This window comes from Opisthocomus hoazin, chromosome 30 (genome assembly GCF_030867145.1).
Source record: "Opisthocomus hoazin isolate bOpiHoa1 chromosome 30, bOpiHoa1.hap1, whole genome shotgun sequence".
NCBI classification, from domain to species: Eukaryota; Metazoa; Chordata; class Aves; order Opisthocomiformes; family Opisthocomidae; genus Opisthocomus; species Opisthocomus hoazin.
In genome coordinates this window covers 4,023,308-4,044,630 of record NC_134443.1, presented here as the reverse complement: position 1 = coordinate 4,044,630, position 21,323 = coordinate 4,023,308, and the positions used below count along the sequence as shown (strand labels likewise).

Sequence of the window (21,323 nt, the reverse complement as noted above, 5' to 3'; positions counted from 1 at the left end):
CCCCCCGGGGAGCTGCTGCGCCGGCGACCACCGACGGGCGGGCGGGGGTCCCGGCCTCCCACTCAGCCCCGCACCCCAGGGTACTGCGGGGGGGTCCCGGCCTCCTGCTGACCCCTGTGCCCCCAGGGTACTGTGGGGGGTCTCCAGGCTGGGGGGTCCGGGGGGGTCCAGCCTCCCGCTCAGCCCCAGCCCCCTGCGTACTTCACTCAGCCGGGCCGGATCCGGTCGGAGCTGGGGGGGCCGGGGGCAGCGCCCTTAGGGGGGGGCCCGGGGTCTCCCCCCAGCAGCGGGCGGTGAGACCCCCGGCCCCACGCCGACGCCGGGTAAGGTGCCATGGGGGGGGGGGGTGGGGAGGCTTCCCGGGGGGCACAGACTCCCCCCCCGCCGCGGGAGGGACCCCAGCACACCGCAAACCACGCCGAGCCCTTTATTGGGTGGGGAGTGGGGGGCACGCGGGAACGACCCCCCACGACAGGCCAGCCCCGGGGGCACCCCCGCTCCCCGCCGGCGCGGGGGTCGGGGGGCGCGGGCCCCCCTCAGAGCTGCTCCCTGCGCGCCGCCAGCCGCGCCTGCTGCTGCGCCAGCCAGTGCCTGTAGCGCTTGGTGCGGGGCCGCAGAACTGCACCACCGCCATCGGCACCCGCACCGTCTCCAGCCCGTTCACCTGCGCGGGGCGTGCGGGGGTTGGGGGGGGCCCCTCGGCACCCCCGCCTCGCCCCGCAGCCCCCCGGGACCCCCCGCCTCGCCCCGCAGCCCCCGGGAGCCGTCAGCGCTGCCCAAGCCCAGCCCAGGCCCACGGCGGCTGCAGCCCGGCCGGGATCTGAGCCCGGGAGCAGCGGGGAAGGTGGGGAAGTGGAGGGAAGCAGAAGGGAAGCGGGAGGGGAAGGGGGAGGGAAGGGGGAGGGGAAGCGGGATGGGAAGGCGGAAGGGAAGCAGGATGGGAAGGGGGAGGGGAAGCGGGATGGGAAGGGGGAGGGAAGCGGGAAGGGAAGCGGGAAGGGAAGGGGGAGGGGAAGCGGGAGGGGAAGGGGGAAGGGAAGCGGGATGGGAAGCAGAAGGGAAGCGGGAGGGAAGGGGGAGGGGAAGGGGGAGGGGGAAGCGGGATGGGAAGGCGGAAGGGAAGCAGGATGGGAAGGGGGAGGGGAAGCGGGATGGGAAGGGGGAGGGGAAGCGGGATGGGAAGGGGGAGGGGAAGCGGAAGGGGAAGGGGGAGGGGAAGCGGAAGGGGAAGGGGGAAGGGAAGCGGATGGGAAGCAGGAGGGGAAGCAGGAGGGGAAGCGGGAAGGAAGTGCACAGAAGCGGGGTGCCCTCGCCCCCTCCCTCCCTCGCCCACCACGGGAGCTGGGCCCAGGAGTCGCGGCGATGGCACGGGTCGCATGGGAGCTGCGGGAGGGGGCTGCGGAGCCGGCTCCGCTCCCGGAGGGGCCAGGAAGGACAAAATACAAGCGGGGGGGGGGGGGCGGGAGACGCTCTCGCCCATCCGGGTCGCGGGGGTGGCGGGATTCGGTGGGTCGTGGGGGTTTGTGTTTAAATAAAGTGTTTCCCCTCCTCACAGCCCGCGCTGGAGGACGGGCACGGCCGGCTCGGCTCGGGCTCTCCGGGGCGCAGGGGTGCCAAGCAGCGGGGGGGCCGCGCTGGCGCTGAGAGGGGGGCCGCGGCCACTGGCTCACCGTCACGTCGCACCAGTACTCGCCCCACCGGGTGATGGGCTCCTCCGGCAGCTTCAGCGCGTGGGGAGGCACAAACACCCGCAGCTGAGGAGCGGAACGCGGCCCCGCAGTGAGGGCCGGGGGCGGGGGGCCCGCAGCGAGCCCCCAGCCCCTCCCCGGGACCCCCGGCCCGGCGAGGGCAGAGCTGCCGGCACCGTGCCGGGGAGGCCGGCAGCTCAGCCCCACCGATCCGCTTCCTCTCCTAATCCCTCTCAGGTCCCAAAGCCTCCGCTGAGCCGCTCCCGGCACGTGCCCCGGCTCAGCCCGACCAGCCCTGGCCGCGCCGCCGGCTCCTCAAACCCGAGCGAGACCCCCCTGGCACTGCCGCCCCCGGGGTCCGGGCCCCCACACCCCACCCCCGCGGCTCCGCTCGCACACAGGAGCTCCGGCGCCGGCAAAGGGCTCCGGCCAGCACAGCGCTGGCTCGGACCACTCACGTTCTTGAGAAAGTGGCGAGCCACGATCTCGTTGTTCAGCTCCCACTTGACGTTGTTCTTCATGCCCACCTCGAGGCGGCAGCTCCTGAGGAAGCGGAGGGTCTGCGGAGGCGGGGAGGAAGGCGTCGGGGCGTGGCGGGCAGAGCCCCAGCGCCGGGCAGCGCAGCCACGCAGGCAGCCCCCGCCCGAGCCGCAGCCGTGGGGCCACGAGGCGCCAGCCGAGGGTCTGCGCCCTCCGGGACCCCTGGGAGCCGCCCTGGATCACCAGTGCTGGCCGAGGGTCTGCGCCCTCCGGGACCCCCAGGAGCCGCCCTGGATCACCAGCGCTGGCCGAGGGTCTGCGCTCTCCGGGACCCCCAGGAGCCGCCCTGGATCACCAGTGCTGGCCGAGGGTCTGCGCTCTCCGGGACCCCCAGGAGCCGCCCTGGATCACCAGTGCTGGCTGAGGGTCTGCGCTCTCCGGGACCCCCGTGAGCCGCTCTGGATCACCGGCGCCGCTCACCCTCTCCCCGCTCTGGGTCTGCAGCACCTCCAGCTTCCCCTCCTGGCGCAGCTGCAAGGGAAGGAGCGCAAGTAAGGCACAGGACGGCTCGGCAACGCCACGCGCCCGCAGGCTGCCGGGGGGAGGGCTCGGCCGGGGCCCGCCGGGCTCTCCCGTCATCACAAGCCCTGAAGAGAGCTTTACCGACGAGCAGGGCCCACCGCAGGACCGTATTTCTATGACAATGAGCAGCTCTCGGCCCACAAAACCACAACCGCGTGGGCAGAGGGACACAGGGGCGAGCTCAAAGCGCAACCGACCCCTCTAAACCGACCCCTCCGCTCCTGCTGCGGATCTCAAAGCCCGGACAGGGGGAAGATGCCCGGCCAGGCGGGGAGCGGCCCCTCGTGCAGCCTCACCTTCTCCTCCTCAAACATCTTCCTGTTCTCAGGCGACGCGTAGACGGCCAGCCCCTGCGGCAGCAGCTTGTTACGACCCACGTGCTTCTTCACGCTGACCACGTCCCCCCGGCTCCCCAGGTCTGCGGGGAGAGCGGCGACGCTAGCGAGGCCGGAGGAGCGCTGCTCGGCTCGCGCGCGGGGCGCCAGGCCGGCAGGCAGCAGCCCCGCGGTCCCGGCCGAAGGGGGCTTGAATAAAATCACCACAGAGCTGCCAGTCTCAGGGCTCCGCAGCCCCGCACCACCCCGCAGGCCGCGGGGCGAATACCGGACCCCGGGAAGGGGACCCCGCGGGGGGACCCTGCCCATCCCCTGCGCGGCCCAGGGCGGGCGGAGGCGAGGGGGAGCGCGGCGCGGGACGCACCCTCCACGGCGCGGGTGAGGATCAGCTCCAGCGGCTCCTTGGGCAGGTGCTTGCCGTCCTGCAGCAGCCGGTAGACGCGGTGCCGGCGCGGGTGCAGCCGCGGCTGCCGCCCCTCCTTGCTGAGCGGGACCTGCCACCACCGCTCCACCACCACCGTCCCCTGCGCCGGCCGCGCCCTCAGCCACGGCCGCGACCGGGCCAGCAGCGGCCGAGGGGGAGGAATCCCCAACGCCCCCCGCAGCCCCCCAACCCCCGGGCAGCCCCGCAGCCCCCCGCTCCATTAAGCAGCTCCTCCGCCCACACACCCCGGACCCCCCCCCGCTACGCCCTCACCGGACACCCGGCCTCCCCCCCCCCCCGCACCCCCGGAGAGCCCCGGTCGCCCCCCGCCCAGCCGCAGCCCCCCTCCGGCGCTCACCCGGCCGTGGCTGAGGCTCAGGGCCCGGCTCGCCGCCCGCGCCAGCAGCCCGCAGCCCCCCGCCAGCAGCCCGCAGCCCCCCGCCAGCAGCCCGCAGCCCCCCGCCGCCCCCCGGCCCAACATGGCGGCGCCCCTCCCGCTCCCGGCGCCCGCCCGAGGACCCCGCGGCAGCGAGCAAGGACCCCGCGGGGCTGTCCCGCCGCGCGCCTGCGCCGCCGGACCCCCTCCCCCCCCGGCCCGCGGGCTGCCCGCCGCGCGCCTGCGCAGCAGAGCCCCGCCGTGGCCGGTCACCGGAACCCCCCTCCCCGACCCCCCCCGGGGGATGCCCGCTGCCCCCAGACTCCCCCCGGTACCCCGGACCCCGCCGTGCTGGCCCCGGGACCCCGCTTCACCCCGCAGCGAGGGACCCCTGGTGAATGGGGGGCGCCCCCCGGTCCCCGTTCTCCCCTGGCCGGTCCCCGCTCACCGCCCGCGGCCCCCCCGGGACCCCCCCAGCGCGGGGAGCGGGAGCTGCGAACGAGGCCTTTATTGAACCAGTCCCGACACCGGGGAAACCATTTAACGCCAAACTGGGAGGGGAACCGGCACCGAAGCTCCGGGGCTGGTCCCCGGGAGACGGACCCCTCGGTGTCACCACGAGCCCCTCAGTGTCACCACGAGCCCCTCAGCGTCACCGCGCCGTCACTGCGCCGTCACCGCTGCCGCCGGAGGCTGCGTCTGCGGGGAGGCGGGGGGAGCAGGCGGGGTGAGGCTCCGGGGAGCTCCCGCCCCACCCCCAACATCGGCCACATGTCCCGGGGGACATGGGTGCAGGGCGTGGCCGCCGGCACGAGGCTCACCCGCGAGGCTGACGCCGGACGGGGGCCGGGGGGTCCCACCAAGGCTCTCGAGCGAGGCGCCAGCGCCGTGCTCCTGGGGGCGGAAGAGCCGGGCTCACCATCCGCGAGGAGACCGCGACGGCGCCGGGGCAGCGAGGAGACGTCCCCCGCGCTGCTCCGCGGCACCACCGGCTCTGGGCCCGCTCACCGGGGTCTGCGGCGCGGGCTCCTGCGCCAGCCCTTCCTCCTCCTCCTGGGCGCAGGGGACGGCGTAGCCCAGCCGCACCAGCTCCGCACCGATGTCCAGGTTCTGCGGGGAAAGGGGACGGGGAGCCGGGGGCTGACAGAGCCAGGGGGCTTGGGGGAGCAGGGGGCTCAGGGGAGCCGGGGGGGGCAGGACGCGCCCGGGAGGGGCCAGGGCTCGGGGCTCACCTCCCCGTGCTGGGCGTCGTAGAGCCGGACACGGGGCCGGGCGCAGAGCCCGGACTGGACGTAGCTGGAGATCTTTGCCATGAGCGGCTGCCACAGGGCGCAGTGGGTGAGCCGGTCAAAGGCCTCCAGGGCCGCCTCTTCCCACTCGTCCCCTGCGGGGGGGCAGCGAGGGCAGCGGAGCCCGGGTCAGGGGCACCGGCGGTGGGGAAGGGGCCCAGCCCCAGCCCCCTGACCCCGCTCACCAGCGGGCGCGACGCCGGCCAGGCTGCACTCGATGGCCTGGAAGGGCAGGCTCAGGAAGTCGCTCCTGGCAGGGAGAGAGAGAGAGAAAACCCCCCCGCTGCCATGGCACTGGAGCTGCCGGCTCTCCCGGCGCGGCCAGCCCGCCCGGCCGCCGGCCCAGAGCCCCGCGGCACCTCGGCTCCCTGCTCCGGCAGTGCAGCCCCGGCCCTCACCCCGCCGCCGGCTCCCCAGGACGCTACGCCAGGTCCCCGCTGTCCCCCCGACTCACCGCAGGGCCCGCAGCGCCTCGCGAGGGGCCTCCCCGTTGTCCCCAAAATCCACGTAGTACAGGTCCAAGTTGCCGTTGTCCAGCGTGCCCAGGACGCGGGCTCGGTACCAGTCGCTGCTGTCCATGTAGGGAGCGGCCACGATGTCCCCTGCCTGGACAGCCAGGAGCTCTGCCTGGGGAGGGACAGGGCGGGTGAGGGCCCCGGGAGGGTGAGGGGAGGCATGGGGGGACGCCAGGCCGGCGCCGGGGGTCTCACCGCGCGGCCGCTGCTCTGGTAGTAGTGCCGCATCTCGGCCGTCAGCTTGTCCAGCTGCAGGCTGCGCTGCCCGATGAGCTGGATCCAGAAGTGGTGGGGGTTTTCCGCAGCAGAGACGTAAACTTCCAGGTGCTCGTCGGCGTGGAAGCTGAAGTCGGGGCTGGGAACTAGGGGAGAGGCACGGGGAGCCCTGGTGAGAGCCGGACGGGGTGGGCGAGGGCCCCCCAGCCCCCCGCAGAGACGGGGAGAAGCCGACGCACAGACCCCGCTCGCAGAGACCGTCTGGGACCACCCGCAGGACGAACGACGCCGGCAAGAGCCGAGGACGTGGCTGAGCCGTCCCGCCCGGCCTCGGCTCCGGCCACGTCGCCGCCCGGAGCAGGGACACGGGGCGTGGGTCAGGGACAATGCCGCAGGTGACCCGGCGCCGGCACCACGGCTGCCAGCACCGCAGGCCCCAAGGGACCTGAGCAAACGTTGCACCCCGGGGACAACACAAATGCTTCCCTTACCCTCAAATTTCGGCACTGCCACGTCAGGCTCTGCCGCCGGCTCCTCCAGCTCCTCCAGCTCCTCGCTCTCATCCTCCAGCTCCTCCAAGGCGGCCGGGCCCAGGAGCGAGCCCTCGCCCCAGGACCAGCGCCCGTCCTCATCCCCGTGCTCCGGCATCCCGTTGGCGAGCGGCTCCGGCTCCCGCCGGATGCCCAGGGGCTGCTTGCGCTGGCACCGCGTCGCCGTCGACTGGGCCAGCTCCTTCCGGAAGGCGTCGTCCTCCAGCAGCTTCTCCATGATGAGCTTCTTGGCGGCTGCCACCTCCTTCTGCGTCCCCGAGAGCTGGATGACCCGGACGGGGGCCAGCCCAGCGTCGGCCTCGCGCTCGCAGAGCACTGTGGCCCCCGAGCTGCGGCAGATGCCCCGCACCGTCTCGCCGCCCCGGCCTGCGGGAGACAGAGCCCTGGGAAACCGAGGCCGAGCGGGCTCAGGGCCGGAGCCGGCCTCTGTGCCGCAGGGAACCTGAGCGGCTCGCCGGCGCCGACATGCTCAGGGCAGCCAGGGCTTTGGGCGTTTGTGCCACTGCCGTGGGTGAAGGGGTGACACCTCCCGCGGTCCCTGCCTCCCCGGTACCGATGATCCTGCCGACGGCTCTCTGGGGCACACAGAGCTGCTCCGACACGGGGACGCTCTCCGTCACGATCCGGTGCACGGCGGCTTTCGCCCGGCAGACTTGTCCGGGGGAGCCCGAGATCAGCAGCGCCGTCTCCTCGCCCTCGCCGTCTCCCTCCACGTCGATGCGAGCGCCCGTCTCCTGGCTCAGCTGCGGGCACAGGGTGAGGGGGACCGGCCGCCAGCCCCCATGCACGGGGCTCCCAGTGAGCGTCCCGCAGGAGCCGCCCGGCCCCCCCAGCCGCCCCGCGACCCCCCGGCACCCCTCACCTTCTTGACGGTGGCTCCCCTCCGCCCGATGATGGACTTCACGGCCGTCCGGGGCACGCGCACCTCCACCTCCAGCTCCTCGGTGCCCACGAAGGCCGGCCGCTCCTCTGCGGGCCGAGCGGCGGGGTCAGCCCGGCGGCCCCGCGCCGGCCCCGCCGCGCCGGGGTCGCCAGCGGCCCCATGGAGGCCCAGCGCGGCCGAGCCCCGCCAGCAGCCCCCGCTCCCCCCCGGGCGGTCACCCGCGCACGGCGGGGGCCGCGGCGCCCACCTCGGCTCTCCCGGTACCGGCGGAACAGGATGTAGAGGACGGCGGCGCTGGCCGGGACGCCCAGCAGCAGCGCGGCCTTCTGCAGCGCGGTCAGCCCGGGCCGGCAGCCCCGCTCCGCCGTCATCCCCGCGGCCTGGCGAGGGCCGGGCTCACCGGGAGCGGCTCCCTGGCCCCGTTGTCGGGCACACCCCGCCGCCTCCCACCCGGCCCCGGCCCCGGCCCCGGCCCCGGCCCCGGCCCCGGCCCCGGCCCCGGCCCCGGCCCCGGCCCCGGCCCCCGGCCCCGGCCCCACGCCCGCCGCCTCCCGCGCCCAGCCGCCGCCGGCCCCGCCCCCCCGCCCCGCTCCAATCATAGCGCCGCTCCTCCCCGCCCCACCAATCGCCGCCGGAGGGGAGGTGGCCAATCCCTGGACCACCTCCCACAGGAGGGGGAGGGAGGAAAAGGGGTGAGGAGGCGGGGCGGCAGCACCTGCCTGGGAATAAAGCGGCCAATCCGCGCCGCGCGGCGGACGGCTGGAGCCAGTCAGCGAGCAGCAGCGGGGGCTCGGGCCCGCCCCGAGCAGTGAGTGACAGGCGGGGGGTCCCGTAGGGCGGGCGGGGAGGGGCTCTGCCGCGCTCCCCAGCGCCCCTCGCGGCGTGGCCGTGGGGTCCCGGGGGGCGGGGCGCGGCTCGCGCTTCGTCCACGCTCCCGGAGCCACCCGGGGTCACCCCCGGCACCGCCCGCTGTCACCCCCCCCCCGTCACACGGGGTCACCCCCCCCGTGTCACCCCCCGTCACCCCCCCGTGTCACCCCCCCCCCGTCACCCGGGGTCACCCCCCCGTGTCACCCCCCGCGCCGCCGCTCCCCCCGTGACATAGCCCACGGACGCGCCATCCCCCGCAGACGCCTTTATTCCAGCAGCCGGGCCCCCCCGCCGCTCCCCCCGCCCCCCCGCCGGGCCCCCCGCCCCCCCCACGCGTGTCTGCGGCCGTGGGACATCCCGGGGGGGCCGATGTCCAGCCCCGGTGGGGCCGAGCCCCGGGGCCCCCGAACTGCCCCACGGGGGGGGGGGGGGGGGGCACCCCTGGAGACACGGTACCCGCGGGCGAGGGGTTGTCCCCCGGTCAGGAGGAGACGCCCCCGGGCGAAGGGGCACCCAAGGGTGATGGGGCACCCACGGGTGATGGGCCGTGGAGTGTCACCGGGCGACGGAGCCCTGATGGGTGACGGAGCCTCGATGGGCGATGGAGGCTCCCCAGGTCACGGAGCCTCCCCGGGCGATGGGGCACTGCTCTGTGATGGAGCATCACCGGGCGACGGAGCTGCTCCGGGTGACAGGGCATGGCTGGGTGACGGAGCGTCCCCGAGCCACGGAGCCCTGACAGGTGATGGACCCTCACTGGGTGACGGAGCCTCGCCAGGTGACGGAGCATCACCAGGTGATGGAGCTCCTCCGGGTGCCAGACCATCGCCGGCTGACGGAGCGTCACCACACGATGACACTTTGCTGGGGGATGGGGCCTCACTGGGTGATGGAGCGTCACTGGGTGATGGAGCGTCACTGGGTGATGGAGTCCCTCCAGGTGCCAGACCACCGCCGGGTGACAGAGCATCCCCGGGTGACGGAGTGTCACTGGGCGATGGATCCTCCCCGGGTGATGGAGCCGCTCCGGGTGCCAGACCACCGCCGGGTGCCAGAGCGTCGGCGGGGGCCGGGGCGGCGCGGGGGGTCCGGGCGAGGCGCCGGGGGCTCAGCGGGCGCTGGCGGGGGGCTCGGCCTCGGCGGCGAAGAGCTCGCGGTAGAGCGGGGGGAAGGCGGCAGGCAGCGCCGCGGGGTGCAGGCGCCGGAAGGCCTGGAGCTGCTCCACGTGCTGCGCGCACAGCGCCCGCAGGCGCGACGGCGGCGGCAGCTGGCGGGGACACGCGGCCGTCACCGCCGGACGCCCGCGACGCGCACCGCGCACGGCTCCCGCGGCGGGGACGCGCGTCACGGGGACGGGACAGACAGGGCGCACAGAGGGGACGCGTGTCCCGCACGGGGAGGGGACGCACGCGGCACACACACGGAGGGGACACGCGTGTCACGCAGGGCACCCTGCGCCCCTGGCGGCCCCCGTCCCCATCCCGTCCCCGTCCCCATCCCCGTGCCCTCCCATCCCTGGGCTGTCCCTGTCCCTGTCCCCATCTCATCCCCGTCCCCATCCCATCACATCCCTGTCCCTGTCCCCGTCCCCGTCCTTGTCCCCGTCCTGTCCCATCCCCATCCCTGTCCCCATCCCCATCCTGTCCCATCCCTGTTCCTGTCCCCATCCCACCTCATCCCATCCCCATCCCCATCCCTGTCCCCATCCCTGTCCCCATCCTATCCCTGTCCCCATCCTTGTCCTTGTCCCCATCCCATCCCATCCCTGTCCCCATCCCCGTCCCCATCCCCGTCCCCATCCTGTCCCATCCCTGTTCCTGTCCCCATCCCACCTCATCCCATCCCCATCCCCATCCCTGTCCCCATCCCTGTCCCCATCCTATCCCTGTCCCCATCCTTGTCCTTGTCCCCATCCCATCCCATCCCTGTCCCCATCCCCGTCCCCATCCTGTCCCATCCCTGTTCCTGTCCCCATCCCACCTCATCCCATCCCCATCCCCATCCCTGTCCCTATCCCTGTCCCCATCCTATCCCTGTCCCCATCCTTGTCCTTGTCCCCATCCCATCCCATCCCTGTCCCCATCCCCGTCCCCATCCTGTCCCATCCCTGTTTCTGTCCCCATCCCACCTCATCCCATCCCCATCCCCATCCCTGTCCCCATCCCTGTCCCCATCCTATCCCTGTCCCCATCCTTGTCCTTGTCCCCATCCCATCCCATCTCTGTCCCCATCCTGTCCCATCCCTGTCCCTGTCCCCATCCCACTTCATCCCATCCCCATCCCCATCCCTGTCCCCGTCCCTGTCCTGTGCCATGCCCGTCCCTGTCCCCATCCCCGCGGCTCACCCGGGCCAGGAGCCCCTCGCGCTGGGTCCGGCGCAGCAGGACGCGGAAGGCCAGCTCCAGGCGTCCCTGCAGCCGGGCCACCTTCGCCTGCTCCTGCAGCCACGGCCGGCCTGGGGACAGGGGACACGGCGGGCCGTGGGGACCGGGACCGACGGGATGGGATGGGCACAGGGACAGGGATGGACAGGGATGGGATGGGGACAGGGACAGGGAGAAGATGGGGACAGGGGTGGGATGGGCACGGGGACAGAGATTGGGGCAGGGAAGGGATGGGGACAGGGACAGGATGGGGATGGGTGGGGATGGACAAGCATGGGGACAGCGATGGGCAAAAGCCTCGCTCGGGCTCCTGCGGGGTGGGGGGGGACACGGGGACGGGGGGCACACGGGGGCTGGGGGTCCCTCACCGGCGTTGACGAGGACGAGGGCGCTGAGGAAGGCCACCTCGCTCTCCGAGCAGTGCAGAGCGCAGAGGCTCTGGGCGAAGTCGAAGATGGAGCCGATGAGCTCGTGGCAGCCTGGGGGGAGCCTGGTCACCGCGTGTCCCCCCGCGTCCCCCCGTGTCCCCCCGTGTCCCCCCGCGTCCCTGGTCCTACCCAGGGATCGGAAGAGCTCGGCGCCGGCGTACTTGCCCTCGAAGAAGACGGTCCGGTTGTCGGAGTTGAAGGCTCGGCACATGCGCACCAGCACCACCTCCATGGCGCCTGCCGCCGCCCGGCAGCGGGACGGGGACGGTGGCACCGGGGACACGGGGCCCCGCGGTGCCGCAGCTCAGGCTGGGTCGGTGCCCGCGTGGCACCAGCCCTGGGGACTGTCACCTCCCCGGTGGGACCCCAGCAGGGACGGCCACCCCGCGACGTGACCACCCCAGCCCTCGGCAACCACCCCACCCTTGGGGACCGCCACCTCCGACGGGGCCATGGCACCCTGCAGGGACTGTCCCCCCCCACCGATGGCACCAGAGCAGCCCATCGCCCAGGGACACCTGAGCTGGGGGGACGGGGGCAGCGGGGACCACGGGGCTGAGGACGGGGTGGTCCTGGGTTGGGGATGGGGGACAGGGCAGCCCTGGGGCTGGGGCCGGGGGACGCGGTAGCGCTGGGGCTGGGGACGGGGAACATGGTGGTCCTGCGTTGGGGATGGGGCACGGGGTGGCCCTGGGGTTGGGGCTGGGGGACATGGTGGCTCCGGGTTGGGGATGGGGCATGGGGCAGCCCTGGGGATGGGGGACATGGTGGTCCTGGGCTGGGGATGGGGGACGTGGTAGCCCTGGGGATGGGGCCAGGGGACACGGTAGCCCTGGGGCTGGGGACAGGGGACATGGTGGTCCCAGGTTGGGGATGGGGGACATGGTGGCCCTGGGGATGGGGATGGCGGACTTGGTGGCCCTGGGTTGGAGATGGGGGACGGGGTGGCCCCGGGTTGGGGATGGGGACGGGGTGGCCCCGGGTTGGGGATGGGGGACATGGTGGCCCCGGGCTGGGGCCGGGGGCCGCGGTGGCCCCGCATTGGGGCGGCGGTGGCCCCGTACCTGCTTTGAGGAGGACGATCTGGTCGTTCTGGCAGAGGTCCATGAAGCCGCGCAGGCGCTTGGCGAACTCGACGACGTGCTGGATGGCCTCGGTGACGCGCGCGGCGCAGCGCTGCCACATGTCCTGCATCGACTGCGGAGCCGCCGTCACCCTGGGCCCCTCCGCGGCCCGCGCCCCACCCCGCCGCCTCACCTGCCGCTGGTAGGCGCAGACCTCCTCGCGCGAGAAGGTGTCCCAGCGCCGCAGCTGCAGCTCCTCGGCGCGCAGCTGGCACGTCTCCCGGTAGGACTTGAGGACGTTCTGGGTGAGGTGCTCTGCGGGGACGGGCGACGGGGCTCGGGGGCAGGACGGGGCAGGCAGCCCCTGACCGTGTCCCCCAGGGGCAAGGTCCCAGCACTGCCACCGAGCACCCACGAGTGATGGAGCCAGGGCTCACCACCATTGACCATCCACGGGTGGTGGAGCCAGGTCCCACCACCACTGACCACCCACGGGTGATGGAGCCAGGTCCCACCACCACCGAGCACCCACGGGTGATGGAGCCATGTCCCACCACCACTGACCACCCACGGGTGATGGAGCCAGGTCCCACCACCACCGAGCACCCATGGGTGGTGGAGCCAGGTCCCACCACCACTGAGCACCCATGGGTGATGGAGCCATGTCCCACCACCACTGACCACCCACGGGTGGTGGAGCCAGGTCCCACAATCATTGAGCACCCACAGGTGGTGGAGCCAGGTCCCACCACCACTGACCACCCACGGGTGGTGGAGCCAGGTCCCACAATCATTGAGCACCCACGGGTGGTGGAGCCAGGTCCCACCACCACTGAGCACCCACGGGTGACGGAGCCATGTCCCACCACCACTGACCACCCACGGGTGATGGAGCCAGGTCCCACAATCATTGAGCACCCACGGGTGATGGAGCCAGGTCCCACCACCACTGAGCACCCATGGGTGATGGAGCCATGTCCCACCACCACTGACCACCCACGGGTGATGGAGCCAGGTCCCACAATCATTGAGCACCCATGGGTGATGGAGCCAGGTCCCACCACCACTGAGCACCCATGGATGACGGAGCCATGTCCCACCACCACCGAGCACCCATGGTGATGGAGCCAGGTCCCACCACCACTGACCACCCACGGGTGATGGAGCCAGGTCCCACAATCATTGAGCACCCATGGGTGATGGAGCCAGGTCCCACCACCACTGAGCACCCATGGATGACGGAGCCATGTCCCACCACCACCGAGCACCCATGGTGATGGAGCCAGGTCCCACCACCACCGAGCACCCACGGGTGACGGAGCCAGGTCCCACGGGCGCGTGGCACCCAGCGACTCACCAATCTCTGCGCCGGAGGCTGCGGGTGACTCCAGGAGGCTGCCGACATCGGGGTGGGGGTAGAAGTCGAGACCGTCCCTGTCCCCGTCCCCACCCGGGCCCCGCTCGGTGCCCTCTGGCCGCCCCGGCTCCCCCTCCGCCGTGGGGCCGGCCCTGCCCTCCGGCGCGCCGTGGTGGGTGCTGGCGGGGGTCGGCGGGTGGCCCCGGCACCCCGGCAGCCCCAGGGTGCCGGCGGGACCCCCCTCGGCCGCCCGCTCCCGCTGCCGCTGCTCCAGCTGCTGTTGCACCTCGGCGTGCAGCCGGTCCCGCTGCTTCTTGGACATGCGGCCGAACTTGACGGCTGCGGGGAGGCGGCGGCGCTGGGGGACACGCGTGCCACACACGTGCCACACGCGTGTCCGCGTGCGCGCGCCGGCCCGGCTCCCCGCGACCTACATAGCCGTGGCACCGGGGCTTTCCGGCCCCAGGCGCGTGCCGCAGCGGCTCCCACCACCCCGCTTCCTCCGGGCGCGCCCACGGCCACGACGCTTCCTCCCGCCGACGCCGCGGACCCCCAGCCCGGGGCGCAGCCGGCGGGAGCGCCCGGGTGCGGGGCTGGGGGGGTACACGCTGCGGGGCGGGGGGCCGCGCGGGCACCCACCGTCGCGCGACATGCCGAGGCGCAGGCACTTCTGGAGGCGGCAGTGCTGGCAGCGGTTGCGGCTGGCGCGGTCGATGGGGCAGTTCTGCTGGCGGCTGCAGGCGTAGCTCAGGCTGCTCTGCTGGCTGCGCCGGAAAAAGCCCTGCGCGGGGGTCAGCGCCACGCCGCGCCCCGCACCCTGCCCCGCCGCCCGCGCCCCGGCCCCACCTTGCAGCCCTCGCAGGTGATGACGCCGTAGTGGATCCCCGAGGACTTGTCCCCGCAGATCTTGCAGGGGATCACCTCGATGTGGGCTGCGGGCGGGAGCGGCGGCGTGGGCGCGCGCCCCGGGGACCCCCGCGCTCGCCTGGCGCCTGGGACCATGCGTGGCGGCGGTGGCCTCGCGCGCTCGCCCTGGCCTCACGTGTCCCCTGGGGGCTCCGCGTCCCCGATGGGCTCACGCAGTGCCTACAGGACCCCGTGTCCCCCACGGGCTCACGCGGTGCCTGTGGGACCCCACGTTCCCAATGGGTCCCCACGGTGCCTACGGGACCCCACGTCCCCCACGGGCTCACGCGGTGCCTGTGGGACCCCGCGTCCCCAATGGGTCCCCACGGTGCCTACGGGACCCCGCGTCCCCCACGGGCTCACGCGGTGCCTACGGGACCCTGCATCCCCGACAGGCTTGCGTGTCCCGCACAGGTTCGCGTGTCACCATGTGGGCTCCCGTGGCCACCGTGGGCTCACACGTCCCCGCCGGGTCCCCACGTAACCCCGCAGGCTCCCGAGGCCCCGTGGGACCCCGTCTCCTCTCTGGGACCGCGCCTGCCTCCCGCGTTGTCACCGGGACCCCGTGGGCTCACGTGTCCCCTACGGACATCGCTGTCCCCCATGGACCCAGGGGTCACCCACGGGCTCCCGCGCCCCCCGTGAGCGCGCCGGGTCCCCGCGGGCTCCCGCAGCAGCTCTGGCTCCCCGTGGCACCCTGACGTCCCCTGCGGGCTGGGGACCCCCCGCGAGCCCAGGGGTGCCCCGGGCAGGGTGGGCCCTGCCGGACGCCGGGGGCTGCCGAAACCGCAGCGGCAGCGAGCGCCGGCGAAGCCGCAACTGGGACACGGCCCCACCTCGCAGGAAGGCGCCCGCCGCCCCGGCACGGCCCGGCACCGGGGGGCAGGGGCCCGCGGGCGCGGTCACGGGGACCCCGAGCCGTGGGAGTGGGGGACAGCAGAGCCAAGGGGACACCAGGGCTGGGGACACCGGGGAGGACCCCCACCCACCCGAGGGCTCTTGGCCCCCGCCTGCTGCCCCGCACCTCCGCGCACCCTTGCACACGCTTGTGCATGCTCAGACGTGCCCCAGCACCCTCCTTGTGCTTGCACACGCGTGTGCGCTCACACACGGTACGGGCACGCTGCTGCACGCCGGCGGGCGGTCGTTCAGACACAGGGGGGCTGGGACACGTGTGGCACGCTCGGGCACACGCGCAGCCCCCAGTCACACGCACACCCTTGGGCACGCGTGGGCACACGCGCAGCCCCCAGTCACACGCACACCCTTGGGCACGCGTGGGCACACGCGCAGCCCCCAGTCACACGCACACCCTTGGGCACGCGTGGGCACACGCGCAGCCCCCAGTCACACGCACACCCTTGGGCACGCGTGGGCACACGCGCAGCCCCCAGTCACACGCACACGCGTGGGCACGCTTGCATGTGCTTGTGCAAGGCTGCGAGGCGCTGTGCAACGCTGCTGCACGCTTGCCCACGCTTGCCCACGCTTGCCCACGCTTGCACGCGTTCCTGCACACTTGAACACATCCACAAATTCTCATGCACGCTCGTGTGTCCTTGCACACGCCAGCGCCCGCCTGCGCGTGCTCACGCCCGCTCGGGGCTGCTCGCGCAGGCTGGGACGCGTCGGCCGACGCCGCCACCCGATCCCGCGCGCCCTCGCGCCCTCGCGCCCGCACGCAGCCGCTCCTTCACGCGCGCACACGCGTGCGCACGCCCGCACCTCTTCCTCCCGAGGCCGAATCCGCTTCGTCGGCTTTTTCCACCCGCCCCAGTTTTGGGGCCCGGCGGCCGCCCTCGCATCCGGCGCTGGCGGCCGGGCACCGGGGACCCCCGCGGCGACGCGGGCCGGGGGGCCCTGGGAATTCGGCGCGTTGACTCAGCCCCGCGCCCCGGCACCCGCATTACTCAACGGTGCCGGCGGCTGCCAGGAAGCGCCGCCGCTTTCGGGTGCTGCTCCTGCCGGGAACCGGCGGCGAGAGGTCGACGAGGTCTCGCCCGGCCCCACGCCTCCCCGCCGGCACCCGCCGCTCCCACGGCACCCACCCGCGCCGGCGGGCACCCGCCAGCAACGTGGGCACCCAACGGTGCCCGTCAGCCGCATCAGCATCCACCGGCACCCACTGGTACCCCTTAGCCCCCCCAGCACCCACCAGCACCCACTGGTACCCCTCAGCCCCCCCAGCACCCACCAGCACCCACTGGTACCCCTTAGCCCCCCCAGCACCCACCAGCACCCACCGGTGCCCGTCAGCCGCATCAGCACCCACCAGCACCCACTGGTACCCCTTAGCCCCCCCAGCACCCACCAGCACCCACTGGTACCCCTCAGCTCCCCCAGCATCCACCAGCACCCACTGGTACCCCTTAGCCCCACCAGCACCCACCAGCACCCACCGGTGCCCGTCAGCCGCATCAGCACCCACCAGCACCCACTGGTACCCCTTAGCCCCCCCAGCACCCACCAGCACCCACTGGTACCCCTTAGCCCCCCCAGCACCCACCAGCACCCACCGGTGCCCGTCAGCCGCATCAGCACCCACCAGCACCCACTGGTACCCCTTAGCCCCCCCAGCACCCACCAGCACCCACTGGTACCCCTCAGCCCCCCCCAGCACCCACCAGCACCCACTGGTACCCCTTAGCCCCACCAGCACCCACCAGCACCCACCGGTGCCCGTCAGCCGCATCAGCACCCACCAGCACCCACTGGTACCCCTTAGCCCCCCCAGCACCCACCAGCACCCACTGGTACCCCTCAGCCCCCCCCAGAACCCACCAGCACCCACTGGTACCCCTTAGCCCCCCCAGCACCCACCAGCACCCACTGGTACCCCTCAGCTCCCCCAGCATCCACCAGCACCCACTGGTACCCCTCAGCCCCCCCAGCACCCACCAGCACCCACTGGTACCCCTTAGCCCCCCCCAGCATCCACCAGCACCCATGAACACCCGTCTTAACTCCCAGTACCCCCCAGCACCTACCAGTACCCCTCAGCCCCACCAGCAGCCATGAACACCCAACATCACTCCCAGTACTCCCCAGCATCCCCCACCCCAATGGCACCCACTGGGACCTGCCAGCCCCACCAGCACCCACCAGCACCCTCCAACCCCCCCCAGCACCCATGAACACCCTACATGCACCTACCAGCACACACCAGTATCCACCAGCACCCACCAGCACCCACGAACACCCCCCAGCCCCGCGGGCACCCACCGGTACCTGTCGGCCTCCCCAGCACCCACCAGCAGCCACAAAAACCTGTCCTCACTCCCAGCACCCCCCAGCACCCCCAGCACCCATGAACACCCGCCATGCACCTACCAGCACAGACCAGTATCCACCAGCATCCACCAGCACCCATGAACACCCATCATGCACCTACGAACACCCCCCAGCACCCCCCAGTTCCCATCCCCCCCCCAGCACCCCCAGCCCCACGGGGACCCGCTGGCCCCACCAGCACCCAGTGTCCCCAGGGCGGGGGGACGGCCTGGCGCTCCCGACCCCCCCGGCGCGGCGTCACGGCAAAACACGCCATGGCACGGGCGGACACGTCACGTCACGGCACAGGCCGACACACCAGGACACGGAGGGGAAGGAGGGGACCCCCGGGGACCCCGGCACCCCGGGGTGCTGGCACCCTGCCCCCGTTTCCCCAGCGCCAAGGCGGGGGGGCGGGGGGGGCTGCACGGCAGCGGGGCCACCTGCGTGTCGCCGTCCGTGTCCCCGCCCGTGTCACCTGCGCCGGCCCCGCGCAGCTGCCACCCCCCACCACATCTAAGGGCGCGCGCCCGGCCCGCAGGTGCGCGGGGGCACCCATGGGTGGGGGGGTCCCGCGCCCCCGGGAGCCCGCGGCGGGGAAACGGGCTGCCCCGCGCCACGGCACCGCCGGGACACGCGGCGACACGCGGCGACACGCACACACGCCCCACAACATGCGTGCACACCCCGCGACACGCATGTGTGCCCTGCGACACGCGTGCACGCCACGGCCCGTGCACGGGCAGCCGGGGCCGTGTGCCGCAGCCGCACACGCCACGGTGCCCCGCAACGCGGGTTTACACACCGCAACACGTGTGCGCACCATGACGTGTGTGCACAGGCAGCAACACGCTCTAACATGTGTGTGCATGCAGCGACGCGCCGTGACACGCACGCACAGACGCCGCGGTGAGTGCACACGCAGTTACACCGCGCTCGCCACACACACGTCCCTACACACGCCTGCACATGCCGCAACACGCATGATGGTGCTGTAACGTGTGCCAGCACGCCTGTGTGAGCGGTAAAACACACGTGACGCTGACACACACGGCCCCCGGCAGCTCCTGTCATGTCATGTCACACATGCACGCGCGCGGGCATGCTCCTGTGCACGCTCGCACGCGTGTCTGCGCTCCCGCGGGTGTGCACGGCCACGCAGCCTGCCCTCGCACGCGCACACGCACACACGCGCTCCCGCCCCTCACACACGCACACAGCCGTGCCCGCGTGTGCACGCACACGCACACCCGTGGGCCCCCATGCCCTTGCACACACACCCACGCCTGCTTGCACGCCCCACGCTCACACATCTGCACACACGCGCTCCCACCCCCTCGCACACGCACCTGCCCCCCCACACACACCCAGCCCCGCTTGCACACAGCGCTCAGATCCCCGTGTGCCCCCGTGCCCTTGCACACGCGCTCCTCCCCGCTCCCGCCGCTTGCATGCTGGCTCCCACCCCCTTGCACACGCCCTGCCCGCTCCCACACGCTTACACACGCATGCATGCTCCGTCTCACCCTCGCACACGCGTGCACGCCCCTGCGGGCTCCTCCATGCCTGCACACACGTACGTCCGCCCTCGCCAGCCCCCACGGCCGGCACACACGCGTGCACTCCCGTGTGCACGTCCCACCTGCACAACCCCCCGCCCTCCGCGTGTGCCCGCTGGCTCTCACACGCTTGCACGCTCCCACACGCGTGCACACTCGTGTACCCACTCGCGCACGCACGTCCAGACCCACGGGCACCCCCGGCCACGCGCGGCCCCGGCCTCGCCCGCGGCCCCACGCCTGCCACGCACACGCGTGTGCCCCCCGCAGCCCCGTGCCGGGCCCTACCTCGCATGGCGGCGGCGGCGGCGAGGGCGGCGCGGCCGAGCGTTATAAGGGCGCCGGGGCCCCCCCGGCATCCTGCCCCCCCCCCCCGGCATCCTGCCCCCCCGGCCCCACGCACTGGAAATTTCCGACTTTCCACGGCGCGGCTGGGGGGAAACTGAGGCACGGGGGGGGGGCGCGGGGACCCGCGCGCAGGGGGTGCCCCCCGCCCCCCGTGACCCCCGCTGACCCCGGGTAAAGCCGAGCGGGGACCCAGGCGTCGTGGCGGGCGCCGACACCCCCCCGGCCCCACGGGCCCCCCCGGGACCCCCTGCGCCCGGCCTTGGGGTGCAGCCGCGGGACCCCGGGGCACCCCGATGTCCCGGGTTTGGGGTGCGGTGAGGGGACCCCCCGGGACCCCAGCGTGCCGGCTCCGCGGTGCAGCCGCGGGACCCCGCAGCACCCCGAAGTGCCCCGCCCCGGGGTGCAGCCGTGGGACCCCCCGGGACCTGGCGGTGCCCCACCCTGGGGTGCAGCGATGGGACCCCCGGGACCCCAACACGCCCCACCCCGGGGTGCAGCCATCGGACCCCCGGGACCCCGCCGTGCCCGGCCCCGGGGTGCAGCCGCGGAACCCCGCAGCACCCCGACGTGCGCAGCTTTCAGGGTGCAGCCGCGGGACCCCCGGGCACCCCAACGCGCCCGGGCCTGGGGCGCAGCCGCGGGACCCCCGCCCCCCCCGGGGCGCCCAGGGGGCTCCGGGCGCTGCCGGTGGGGTGGGGCTGAGCCCCGGCTTTGGAGGGGGCCACGCAGGCCCCGGGGGTCCCCATGGCCCGGCCCCGCCCCGTGTCCCCCCCGGGCCCCCGTGTCCCCCCCGCCCCGGGCCCCCCCCGCCGCCCCGGGCCCACTTCGCCGCCACGGGGGTCCCGGCCCCGCCCACAAACCCCGCCCTTCCCTCCTGGCCCCGCCCACCCTTCGTGACTCCGCCCACCCCGCCCCAAGCCTCCGTTCACCTCTTCTGCTGCCGAGGCCCCGCCCCCCGCTCCTGGCCCCGCCCCCCGCCCCGCCCCCGCCCTCCCCTGGCCGGGGGTCCCGCGGCCCCCCCCCCCGCCCGGCCCCCCCGCGTCGCGCGGACCCCGCGCGGGGTCACGCGTGGGCAGCGCGGCGTGGACGCGGGGGAGGGAGCCCCGGGGGGTCCCGAAGGGTCCCTGGCCCCCGTCGCGGGGGTCCCTCCTGGCCGTGGGGTCCCACCCGTGACCCCCCCGGGGCGCGGCCGAACCCCACAGCGACAGCCGCGACACGAGGGGCGATCGGCAGCGGCGCTGACGCCCGCGACCCCCCCAGCCCCACCCTTACAGCCCCCACGGACCCCCACGGACCCCCCCGCCGCCCCTATGGAGCCCCACGGACGCCCCCCACACCCCTACGGACCCCTAGGGACCCCCCCGCCGCCCCTATGGAGCCCCACAGACGCCCCCGCTGCCCCTATGGAGCCCCACGGACCCCCCCGGCGCCCCACGCAGCCCTCACGCCCCCCCGTACAGCTCCTGCGGACCCCAGCACAGCCCTCACACCCCCCATACAGGTCCTGCGGCCCCCCGCACAGCCCTCACGTCCCCCACGCCCCCCCCCCCCACAGGAGCCTGGCCCACAGCCACCCCACCCTGTGCAGACCCCAGGGCCACCCGCACGTGCCTATGCAGCCCCCCTGCCCCGCACGGCCCCTCTGACCCCCGGGCACCCACAGACCAACGCGCACCCCTGTGCGGGCCCCACGGACCCCCCCTCTGCAGCCCCTCCAGACGCCCCCAGAGCCGCTTTGCTGCGGACCCCCCAGTATCGACCGCTGCAGACCCCCTCCGCAGACCCCCACGGGGGCAGG

General features: G+C 74.1%; 3 protein-coding genes across 3 annotated transcripts; all 3 read right to left on the bottom strand.

Moving 5' to 3' along the window:
* Nucleotides 1-411: 411 nt before the first annotated feature.
* On the bottom strand, nt 412-3,990 carry MRPL9 (mitochondrial ribosomal protein L9). Its single transcript, XM_075445290.1, is given in 8 exon segments — nt 412-616; nt 619-664; nt 1,671-1,754; nt 2,147-2,248; nt 2,649-2,699; nt 3,047-3,168; nt 3,450-3,609; nt 3,868-3,990. Coding segments are annotated over 8 exon segments (768 nt in total). The 3' UTR covers nt 412-536.
* Nucleotides 3,991-4,378: 388 nt separating this feature from the next.
* On the bottom strand, nt 4,379-7,801 carry TDRKH (tudor and KH domain containing). The gene is made up of 11 exons (XM_075445183.1): nt 7,587-7,801; nt 7,319-7,425; nt 7,010-7,199; nt 6,397-6,822; nt 5,885-6,051; nt 5,629-5,801; nt 5,360-5,424; nt 5,118-5,269; nt 4,894-4,995; nt 4,707-4,779; nt 4,379-4,584 (listed from the first exon to the last, which is right to left on the bottom strand). Exons 1-11 carry the CDS (start codon nt 7,708-7,710, stop codon nt 4,538-4,540), a joined length of 1,626 nt encoding a protein of 541 aa, XP_075301298.1. The 5' UTR covers nt 7,711-7,801; the 3' UTR covers nt 4,379-4,537.
* A 1,516-nt stretch (nt 7,802-9,317) lies between these two features.
* Nucleotides 9,318-14,185, bottom strand: RORC (RAR related orphan receptor C). The gene is made up of 8 exons (XM_075445288.1): nt 14,082-14,185; nt 13,443-13,781; nt 12,279-12,400; nt 12,086-12,218; nt 11,151-11,258; nt 10,962-11,072; nt 10,555-10,664; nt 9,318-9,476 (listed from the first exon to the last, which is right to left on the bottom strand). The coding sequence occupies exons 1-8, from the start codon at nt 14,092-14,094 to the stop codon at nt 9,318-9,320; spliced, it is 1,095 nt and encodes a 364-aa protein (XP_075301403.1). The 5' UTR covers nt 14,095-14,185.
* Between the last annotated feature and the right edge of the window lie 7,138 nt (nt 14,186-21,323).